General features: G+C 61.0%; 1 protein-coding gene across 1 annotated transcript; it reads left to right on the forward strand.

Moving 5' to 3' along the window:
• Nucleotides 1-4,216: 4,216 nt before the first annotated feature.
• UBALD2 (UBA like domain containing 2) lies at nucleotides 4,217-9,312 on the forward strand. Its single transcript, XM_064728338.1, has 3 exons — nucleotides 4,217-4,426; nucleotides 5,042-5,104; nucleotides 8,205-9,312. The coding sequence occupies exons 1-3, from the start codon at nucleotides 4,307-4,309 to the stop codon at nucleotides 8,523-8,525; spliced, it is 504 nt and encodes a 167-aa protein (XP_064584408.1). The 5' UTR covers nucleotides 4,217-4,306; the 3' UTR covers nucleotides 8,526-9,312.
• Nucleotides 9,313-11,030: the final 1,718 nt, after the last annotated feature.

An 11,030-nucleotide genomic window follows, 5' to 3' on the forward strand; every position in this document is an offset into this window, starting at 1 on the left:
CGCCGCCTCCGCGGCACCGCGGGGCTGCGACACTCGGGGCGGGGCCGCATCGGCCGGCACGCCCCGGCCCGCCCCGGCCCGGCGGGGAGCGGAGGGGACGCGGTGCTGCCGGATCACCGTGCCCCGGTGCCCACCGCCCACCCAGCGGCGTCCCCGGCAGGTGCCGCTTACCTGTGCCCCACGCGTGTCCACAGTGCCACCCGCCTGCCATCCCCCGTGCCACCCAGTAGCGCTCAGGGGCCTCCTCGCCATCATCCGCCACCCTCGGGCTCCCCGCAGTGACTTCTGTCCAGCTCGCCCCCAGCCCCCCCGGCTCAGGGACCCCCGGGGCAGGCTGGCCGTGGCCCCCTGTCCCTGTGAAGGTAACCCCTGAGGCCAGTGGGATGGCAGCGTTGAAGAGTGGGACTTCTGTAGGATTTAGGGGTTTAATTCCGACGGGCGGTCATTGCCCTGCTAGTTCAGGTGCAGGGGCCAGGCTTGAGTGGAAGCCTCCTCCCAAGGGACACCCCCTGCCGCTGGCGTGTCCCCTGGGAGGAGGACAAGCCCCCACTTTTCCCCACAGGTTATAGGGGAAGGATTTAGTGCAGCTGTTGGCACAGGACTGATCTCCTCCAGCAGCATTTTAGGGGTGCACAGCGCTGGGGAGTGGCCGGGTTAGAGCCCCCCCAGTGCTCATCTCCATCATCATCCCCATCCTACCCGGAGCACTTCTGGAGGCACAGAGCCGCCTGTCCGTTGCAGAGCACCCCAAGAGATTCCCCCAGTTGCCTCAGAGTTAAATTACTGGGAAGCACTGGTCGCCTCCTCATCTCCCTCTTGGAGCCGGAGAGGGAGGAAGGAGCCTCTGAGCGCTCACTTAACCCCGCCGGTGATTAATTAGTCCGGCAGCGCCGGTTAGTGGAGCATCACATGATTTTGATTTGAGTTGATAACACGAGCGCTATAAATATCAAACGGGAGATGTGCAGGGAGGCGGATCAGCTGCCCTGATGTCCTCGGCTGCTCGGTGCTGACGAGCAAAGGCCGTCCCTGGGGCTCCCCGCTCTGTCCCCTCCCTGCAGAGGGACACACGGACCCCCCTCCCATTGCTTCCCACCCACACAGCCCCAGGGGCAGCTGAGAAAGGCCAAATCACAGAGGCTTCGTGCCCTGTTTGCAGCCTGGCACTGTCACACCGGGACCCACATTGCCAGCAGTGACACCCTGTCTGTGCTGCTGGATGTCACACCTGGGCTGGCTGCCAGCAGGAGCACCAATTGAAGAGGAGGATTTAAGACTCCATGATCTCAAAGGTCTTTTCCAACCCCAATGGCTCTCGGAGGAGCTGAGGGCAGCATCCACACTGGGAGCCTGATCCAGCTCTGGGTGCTGGTGCCCAGTTGGGAGTCCTGAGACCGCAGGAACAGATCCCAAACATTTTTGGGGATCCTGTTCTACACACAGATAATTTAAAGCTCCAGCACAGCCCAGCATTGCTGAGCTGCCAGCCCCACTGCCCTGCTCCAGCCAGATACAGCGGGAAACTGGGAGAGGGAGCCAGCACATTTCATTAGCGGCACCGAGCAGACTGCAGGGCCTCAGTGCAGATAATAATTCAAAGTTCTCCCCGTGCAGATCCATAACCCGGCAGTCATTACACGCAGAGCTGCTGCCTGCATGCACGGCTCGTGGTTTTTTTCCCGGATTGCTGCAGCAGAGGATTTTGTAGGGCAGTGCCGCAGTGGAGCGCGGGAGCGTGGCAGGAGCCGGGTACGGCGGCTTCGAGGGCAGGGTCCCTCCCAGCTCTGCTCAGCTGCACCTCCCAGCACTCATAAAGCCAGGAGAAACCCCAGCAGGGCCGACCTGGAGGGGCAATCCAGAGAAAATGCAATGTTTGAACCCAAAATGCACGTGCTGCTGGGCTGGGGGATGTGGGATGTGTGTGTGACACAGAGAGGGTCCCTCCTTGTGCTGAGAGGGAAACTGAGTCACGGTAGAGCACAGGAGGGTGTGCAGCCCACTCACAGCAGAAAAGGTTTGTCTGTACAGCCACTCCATTCCCAGTTCCCCCAGCATGAACTGGCACAAACTGGGGAAGCAGCAGAGCAGCCCCTGTGCTCCTGGGCTGGCTCTGCTCTGTGCAGTGGGGAGGGGGTGACCCTTCCTTGGTGCCTGCCCAGGGCTCCACAACTCCTGCCGGGGAAGGGCTGGGGGTCCCCTGGCCTGCAGGAGTGACCCCCAGGGTCCCAGGGCAGCACATCTGGAAGAGCATCTCAGCATGGAGAGGTGACAGCGAATCCTACCCCAAAAAGGGATCATTTTGAAGAACTCAGTCCTGCTGGCTTCTCCAAGTGTCACCAGCACTGCTGTGTCACAGCTTTGGGTGCCAAGGGCCCATGAGCTGCACTCCCCTGGCTTTCCCAGGCCAGCTGCTCCCATGGGTGGCCCTGGCAAGCAGGAGGTGCTGAGAGTCACCAGGGCTGCCTGCAGAGCCAGGTGGGTCGGGGATCCCTGCATCTGCAACTGCTCCTCTCACAACTCCCCTGCCTCCAGGCTGGTTTTGCTCCAAGAAGACAAAGCCACCAAAATCTTACTGGGCAAGCAGGACCCTCCACAGTGGAGGGAACCCCTGAATACCCCAGGAGGATTCTAGCCTGGCAAACACAGCCTGGCATTGCTGGACTGCACCTGCATGGGACCAGCAGGACTCTGCAGAAGCCCCACAGAGGCCTCAGTGCTGGGGGCAACCAGCTGCAGATGCAGCTTGGAGTTTCCATTGCTCTGCCTCCTCATTCCCTCTGCCCTGGTCACCACCACCACATCCAAACCTCCCATGGCTCATCCCAGATCAACCTATTTTCACACCATGCATTGGCAAAGTCCCTTCTTTGTTTGGGGTTTAAATGCCAATTTTCCCTTTTTAATCAAAACACTTCTAGGCACGAAGTGCACAAGTCCCACTTGGATTCACCAACCTGCTGTGGGGAGAGCACACAAGGGGAGAGTTCATCCTTGCAGGCTGAGACTGGAGCTCCAAGTAATCAGGATTTTAAGCATTAACAAAAAATCCCAACACCCCCTTCCCCCAAACTGGGAGCTGCCCTGAACCCCACAGCCTTTACATGGGAGGGGTGTGGGGATGAAGAGGATTGGTCCCTGCTCCTGCCCCCGGCATCTGGTGAGGGTCCCATCCCCAGGGGAAGCTGTTCCCAGAGGGGAGAGACAGGCAGGGGGTTAGGGAGGGATCCCTGGAGGGGCAACAGGGTCCCAAAGAAGGAGGAGATGAGAGTTGGGGGAGCTTTGCTGAAGGAAGAGAGGAGCCTTGAGAAGGGAACGAGGGGTGAGCCTGACTGGGTTAACAGGGGTATCCAGGGATGGGCGGAGCCCCCCTCTCTGTGACCCCCCAACAGTGAACCCCCCTCTCCAACAACCTCTCAAACCGAACCTCCCTCAATAACCCCTAAACAGCTCCCCTCAATGAATACCCCCCAAACTGAACCCCCTAAACAGCTCCACCCAATGAATGCCCCCCAAACTGACCCCCAATAACCCCTAAACAGCTCCCCTCAATGAATGCCCCCCAAACTGACGCCCCCAATAACCCCTAAACAGCTCCACCCAATTAACAGCCCCCAAACTGAACCCCCTAAACAGCTCCCCTCAATGAATGCCCCCCAAACTGAACCCCCTAAACAGCTCCACCCAATGAACGCCCTCCAAACTGATCCCCACCTCAATAACCCCTAAACAGCTCCACCCAGTGAATGTCCCCCAAACTGACCCCCTCAATAACCCCTAAACAGCTCCCCTAAATGAACACCCCCCAAACTGAACCCCCTAAACAGCTCCCCTCAATGAATGCCCCCCAAACTGACCCCCTCAATAACCCCTAAACAGCTCCACCCAATGAACCTCCCCTCAATAGCCCCCCAACATCTCTCCTCAATGAGCGCCCCCAAGCCGAGCCCCTCTCAATGAACCTCCTCAATGAACGTGACGTCACCAACGCCTCATGATAAAACCCCCGCACAACCAATCAGCGCCCGCTCTCCCGTTCTCCCTCCCTCCTGGCCCCGCCTCCGCCACCCCCAGCCAATCGCGGCGCCGCCTAGAGCCAAAACACAGGCGTTGGCCAATGGGGAGGCGCCGGGGCAGCTGGAAGGTTCGAAACCGGCGGTGGGCGGGGCGCGGGGCGCGGCGGCGGCCAATCGGCGCGCGGGGGCGGGGCCGGCGGCGCCCCCCGGTCCCCCCGGTGGAGCGCGGCGGGCGCGGCGGGCGCGGGGCGCTCCGGGCGGTGCGGGCCGGGCCGGGCCGGGGCCGCCCCGCCATGTCCGTCAACATGGAGGAGCTGCGGCACCAGGTGATGATCAACCAGTTCGTGCTGGCGGCGGGCTGCGCCGCCGACCAGGCCAAGCAGCTGCTGCAGGCGGCACACTGGCAGTTTGAGGTACGGGCCGGGCCGCCGGCGGCACGTATCGGGATAACCCGCGCGAGAACCGGGGCGCCCCAGGTCCCGATCCGCCGCCCGCCTGGCCGCAGAGCCGCGGGGCGGAAGGCGGTGGGGGTGGCGGCAGGCCCGTGCGGCCCCGGCTCACCGACACGCGTGGCCGGGTTTGGGGGGGGGGGGGTCCTGCCCGGCACCCACGGCGGGGCGGGGGGCGCCTCGGGCCCGGGCTCCGCCGGGTCTATTTATACCCGGGCCGAAACCCGAGCTGCGGCCCAGCGGGCCGGCCCCTCCCTCCCGCTCCGGGCTGGGGATGGGGGCGCCGCGGGGACGGAGGCGGCGGTGTAAACACGGGGTCCGGGGTGTAAATACGGGCTCGGGGGTGTAAACACGGGCTCGGGGGTGTCCCCTGGCCTGGGGAGCCCCAGAGCGAGCAGGGCACACGGTCTCCGGTGGGGCGGATGAAGGGCAGCCCCTCGGCCTGGCAGGGCCGGGCACCCCCGGCGCGGTCCCGGGGGGTGGGAGCGGTCGGGGGGCTGCGGGGCGAGCGCTGGGGGGCCCCTGTGGTCCCTCCCCCTTTGTCTCGGGTGGGCTGCAGCTGACAGCTTGTCCCCACAGACAGCCCTCAGCGCCTTCTTCCAGGAGACCAACATTCCCAGCAGCCACCACCCCCCCCAGATGGTAAGTGGGACCCCTCCCTCACCCCTGCACCCCCCATCCCCTCGCCATCTCCCCCAGCCCCAAAAACACCTTTAGACCCTTCCGAGCACCACCAGCCCCCCATACCCCCCCGCCCTACAGCAGCACCCTCCCCACGCCCCCCAGAGGAGCCCCCCATGCGGAGCCCCCCGAGCGGTGCAGCCCCAGCCCCGGAGCTGTCAGCTCCTGCCAGCCATATTGCCGGGCGCCCGCAGGAACACGCAGCCGGGGAATGTAAACACGAGCTAAAATGTCTGCCAGGAAATAGTTTGTCTCGGCGAGCATCGCGCTGCGACTTGGGCTCCCCGGGCCGGGGGGCCGCGGCTGGAGCCCCCATTCCCCCCACGCCGCTTGACCTTGGCCGAGGGCACATCCCCTCCGCCGGAGGGAGGAAGTTGTTCCCCTCCGGGTGTTTTGTTTTGTGTTTCTCAGGGGTTTTCTTTCTTGTTTTCCCTCTTCACCCCCCCCCCCCCACACGCCGCCATCCTCCAGTGTTGGGGAACTGAGCGGTGCCGCGGGTCGGGGTTAGGGTGAATTTTCCCCCTTCTCTCGTTCCATCGTTCCCCCATCTCGTTCCATGCCAGCCGGCCCGGCATTGCCGGCAGCCAGCGCTCGGTTTCCCTCGGAGAAAGTCGCTTTGTCAGCCAGCTCACAGTAAAAGCCCTTTTATTGCAGTTCCTCCTCAGCCCGCGCGTTTCCGTGCTGCCCCAGGCACCTTGCGGGGTCTCCGGTGGAAAAACCGCGATCCCGGAGGGAGAAGGGCCGGGGGAGCAGATCCAGGCCCTCCTGTTCCCACCCCAAATCTGGGGGAGCAGATCCAGGCCCTGCTGTTCCCACCCCAAATCTGGGGGAGCAGATCCAGGCCCTGCTGTTCCCACCCCAAAACCGGGGAGCACATCCAGGCCCTGCTGTTCTCACCCCAAAGCCCCATCAGGGCATATCCAGGCCCTGCTGTTCCCACCCCAAAGCCCCATCAGGGCAGGATGCAATGCAGGGCTGGGAGCCCCATCCCAGCCCCATTCTCCCCACCCAAAACAGGCACCCATTCCCCCCCAGACCCGAGCCACTCTGTTCTCCCCCTTCCCAGCAATGTTTTCATAACACCGTGTGCTCCACGTGCTATCAAAATACCTTTTACCTTCTCTCCAGACACTCCTGTTTTGGGGAGTTTATTTGGTGTTTCCCTCCCCAGCACCCTGATTGGTGCAGTTTGAAATGCCCCACACGTGAGATGAGGAGTTTGGCGCTGGCAGTTTCTATTTCTTGTTCAGGCGTCAGGGAACAAAGCTGTGAGTGTGGCTGTGGTTTGATGGGTGATCCCCATCACCACCACCCCAAGGGGAGCTCCCCACACTCCCCAAGCCCCCACAGATTCTGTGGGGCCAGGAGTTGCCAGAGCTGTTTGGGGTGTCAGTACCGACCCTCTGACAGCTCTCCTCAAGATGTGTTGGAGGAGGAGGGCAATAATTACATGGAAATTCTTATGTTTTAATTAATATTTCAAATTAATCTGGCAAACATCACCCCAGAAGCTCAGAGCTGTGCCCAGCATCATTCCAGGGCTGGCTGTGGTTGTGGTGGGTTTTTTCCAAAACAGAGCAAATTTAAGGTTTTGGGGGTTTATTGATTTGTTGGGGCTTTTTTTCCAACAAGTATCTTTTCAAGTACTGCCACATGTATAGGTTAATTTAAAAAGCAAAGGTTGGGTTAGCATCACTTGAAGCTGAGCTCTGAAATGAGTTCTGTGGAGGAATATCCCTGGTTAAGGATGAACCTGTTCAGTGCCAGCCAGGCCTGATTGCATTTTTGGGGTGCTCCAGCTCTACAGGCTGATGAGAGCCAGCTGCTGCTTTCCTCACGCTGGGGTGCGCCCCAACTTTGGGGGTCTGGGCCCCCCAGCAAGGGTTTGCTCCTCTGATCCCAGCATCACTCAGGGTGGCCAGGATGGGGATGAGGAGGAACCTCTAAGAGGGATTTCGGTGTGTGCTGGGGAGCAGCAGGGGCTGTGAGCACCAGCCAGGGGCAGATCCTGGGATAAACCCCAGGAAGGGGGAGATGAAGCAGCCATTCCCCACCAGAAACACCTCAATCCCCCATTGCTAATGCAGCAGACACTGACCAAGCCCCTTAACTCTGCTCAAAGTCCCCACAAACACCTGTCAGGAGTTGTGGCTCCAGGAGGGCAGCAGGGATTTGGGATGGGTTTAACCAGAGGGATGAAGTCTCCCTGTGCATGGACCCCCCATGTCCAGGCATCTCCCTGCCCACAGCCCCTTCCCTGTGTGTGCAGCCCCATGGGAGTTGGATACACCCCCCCTGTACCCCTTTAACCCCTCGCCATCCTCAGCTCAGCCATTTCTCTGCTGGTTTGGGGTCCCTGTGCCAGCCCCTGAGCAGGGCTGGGTCCTGCCTGGTGGATTTTTCCTCTGCTGGAAAAAGGGACGGATCCATCACTGTCGGGGTGCTAAATTTAGCTGGGTACCAAGAAAGCAGAGCCTGTACCAGGAACTGGGGGGGCCCTGCTTGCCTTTTGCTCTCTCTGCCTTAATGGGGTGTGAAGGGGAGCAGGGTGAGGAACCTGGGGGAAAGGGGATCCACGTAGGACCCCAGCACCCTCCCTACCCTCTGTACTGGACCCCTTTGTGCCAGCCCTGTTTGTGCTGCTCCCCAAACCCGCCTCATCCGTGGGCTTTGAGCATCTGGGATCCAAATGTGCTTCCCAGACTGGCTGGAGCCTCTCCCCAGGCACCCCACACCTTTGGGAGAGGCACACAGACCCCTGGGTGTGGGTGTGAAAGGGGGTCCTGTGGGGCCAGGTGGGACCCTAGCATACTGTGCCAGCCCTGTTTGTGCTGCTCCCCAAACCCACCTCATCTGGGCTGGCCCAAAGGAGCCTCTCCCCCATCTTTGGGGGTGCCACACAGACCCCTGGGTGTGGATGTGGGGGGTGCCAGGTGTGGGATACAGGCCAGATCCCCAGCCATGGGTGGGTTGGAACCCTAAAACCCGCCCCTGGGCAGGTTGGGACCCCCATATCCCTCCCGTGGGTGAGCTGACAGCCCCGTTCTCGTGTGCCCTGCAGATGTGCACCCCCAGCAACACGCCGGCCACGCCGCCCAACTTCCCGGACGCGCTGGCCATGTTCTCCAAGCTGCGCACCTCGGAGAGCCTGCAGAGCAGCAACAGCCCCATCACCTCCATGGCCTGCTCCCCCCCGGGCAGCTTCAGCCCCTTCTGGGCCTCCTCTCCCCCCAGCCACCAGCCCTCGTGGCTGCCCCCGTCGTCGCCCACGGCCCACGGCCTACACCACCACCTGCACCACGGGCAGCCCTCCTGGCCGCCCACCCCCCCGGCCCCCGCCCCCCCACAGAAAGCCGTGGCCACCATGGATGGGCAGAGATAAGGCTGGGGCTGCCCAAGGGCTGGGGGGGGGCAGGGGCAGGGGCTGGCCGAGAAACGCACTGGAATCATTTTCTAGGTTTTATTATTATTTTTAGAGGGGGGGAGCACATGCTGCCAGGGAGGGCGCTGAGCTGTGAGAGCCTCTGGCTGATCTCTACTCCCCTCCCCTTTTTTTAAAAAAAAATATATAACTATAATATATAAATATATCTAATGTATATAGATCAGAGAGAAGGAGCAGCAGCGTGGAGGCAGCTGCTGGGTGTCTGGGGGTTTTCCCTGTGGCTCTGTCCTCACCCAGCATCTCTACATCAGGGCAGGACAGGAATAACAAAAATAAATGGATGGAGGTGGCTGTTGGTCCCCCAGATCAGCCACACAGACATGGAGCCACTGGACACCCTCCCCAGCTCTGGCTCCCTGGGCACTTGTTGCAGTGCCCAGAGCAACAGCAGCTCTCTGGCTCCCCAAATTCAGCCCAGCTTCTTGCACAGACCCCCCCCTGGACGTGACCCCAACCCCATCCTCCCTCCCTCGGCACCCCCAGGGCCTGGGGGTTTATCAGAGTGATGTCCCCCTGTCCCTGTGACCGCCCTACGTGGTGCTTCCCCAGGCAGGGGGGAGCTGGGGTTTTTTTAGTTTTCAAATCAATGTTGCTTAAAAAAAAACAGACAGAAAACCAAAAAAAAAAAAAAAAAAAGATAAAAAAGATCCAGCAAAAAAACAGGTTGAAGGTTTTTTATTAATTTAAAAAATAATAAAAACTAAAAAAAAAAAAAAAAAAATCACTTTTTTAACACCAGCTGTCCCTGCCTTTTCTCTGTGCTGGGAGGGTGTCCCTGGCAGGGCACTGAAAATGGGGGTGACTGCTCTGACCCCTCAGTGGGAACTGAGTGTGTGCACAAGCCACCACTGCTGTCCCCAAAGAGGAGGGATCAGGGGCAAGGGGAGACCCAGGGCCAGCACAGTGAGGAGCCCCCATGTGCAGCTGGCACCCCTGTTTGTCCTCTCACAGCTTGAAAAAGCCCCCCCAGGCCTCAGCACTGTGGGGACACTTGGGAGGGGATGGTGGCCTCTGAGTGTCCCCCTCTGCAGAAGGGTCACCAGCCTGAGGACATGGGAGCTCACCAGGCCCGTGGTCACTGCATTCACACACCAAACAGCTGGGGCAAAACCCCAAAAGTGGGAGCACAGCAGCTCTGCAAGTGTCAGGGATGACAGGGAGGCTCAAGGCACAGCCCAAAGCTTCCTGCAGGGATGGGGAGGTGCCCAGGATGGCACAAACTCCAAGGAGAAAAGGCAAAAAAAAATCCATCTGGGGTTATTTACCTGCTCCAAAGATCACCCAGGGCTGGGGGTGTGTTCAGGGGGTGTTTACAGGGTGCACCTGGATGCTGGGGCAGCAAAGGGGCAGGAGGATGGTGAGCACCACAGAGGAGACCCCAGCTGGGCCATGTCCTGCAAGTCCAATCAGCCCCAAATGTGTTTTTAGGGCTCAACCCCACCAGGAGTGCAGGATGGTTTTTGTTGGCTGTGCTCTGGTGCCCAGGGGTTTGCTCAGAGTGTTCCCAGTTATCCTGCAGGAAGTGGCACTGGGCAGATCCAGCGGTGTCCACCTCAGTACCCCCAGAGCAGGTTTGGAGCACCTATTTTTCCCTGAAAAACCAAACCCAGCAGGGAGAGCAAACACAACAGGGAGCTGACAGGGATGGAGGCTGTCCCTGTGGGAGGAAGGTTTGGGGACATCCACCAGGAGGGCAGGGCAGCCCCAGGGGATGTCCCCCACAAGCTCTGGGTCACCCCTGTGTTCCAGTGGGGTTCCCCTCAGGGTTTCTCACCCTCCCACTCACCCCAGAGGTGCCACCGCCTCTGTGTCCCCAGGAAGTGTCACTGCCTGTGTGTGGAGGGGACATCCCCAGCCCCCTGTGCCCGCAGCCGTGTGTCCCCAGCTGTGACACCCCTCGGTGTCCCCCTGGGCTCCAGGTATCTCAGCACACACAGGACAGGGTGGCACAGGGGGCTGGAGAAGCAGCCCCAAGCCTTGGGGTGGCACCAGGGCACAGAGGGGACCCCAGGTGTCCCTGTGCTGTTGGTTGGAGGTGGCAGCAGAGGGGTTTGTGCCCTCGGTCAGTGGCAGCGCTGTGAGAGGAATGAGGGGGTGCCAGAGGGGGTTTCTTCACTCGGAGGGGAGGAAGGCAGCTCAGCCATGCTCATCCCAGCGGCTCGGGCTGGGATTTGCTTTTGGCATCAAACCGTGCTCTGCTGCTGCCCTTCCCGCTGAGGTCCCCATTTCCCCCTTTTCCAGCAGCAAATGAGCTCCTCCTCCTGTCCCCCTTTTGGGGGTCCCCTGGCAGGGCACAAGTGGGGCCCAAGTCAGGTCAGGGTTTGCTCGACCCCAGGTTGCTGACACAGAGCCTGGGTTTCACAGGGGCTGTTTGCAGGACAGGGGACGCTGCCAACCCCTCCTTGTGCACGAAGGGCAGATCTGCTCCGCTCAGGAGGCACA

This window comes from Zonotrichia leucophrys, chromosome 18 (genome assembly GCF_028769735.1).
Source record: "Zonotrichia leucophrys gambelii isolate GWCS_2022_RI chromosome 18, RI_Zleu_2.0, whole genome shotgun sequence".
NCBI lineage: Eukaryota > Metazoa > Chordata > Aves > Passeriformes > Passerellidae > Zonotrichia > Zonotrichia leucophrys.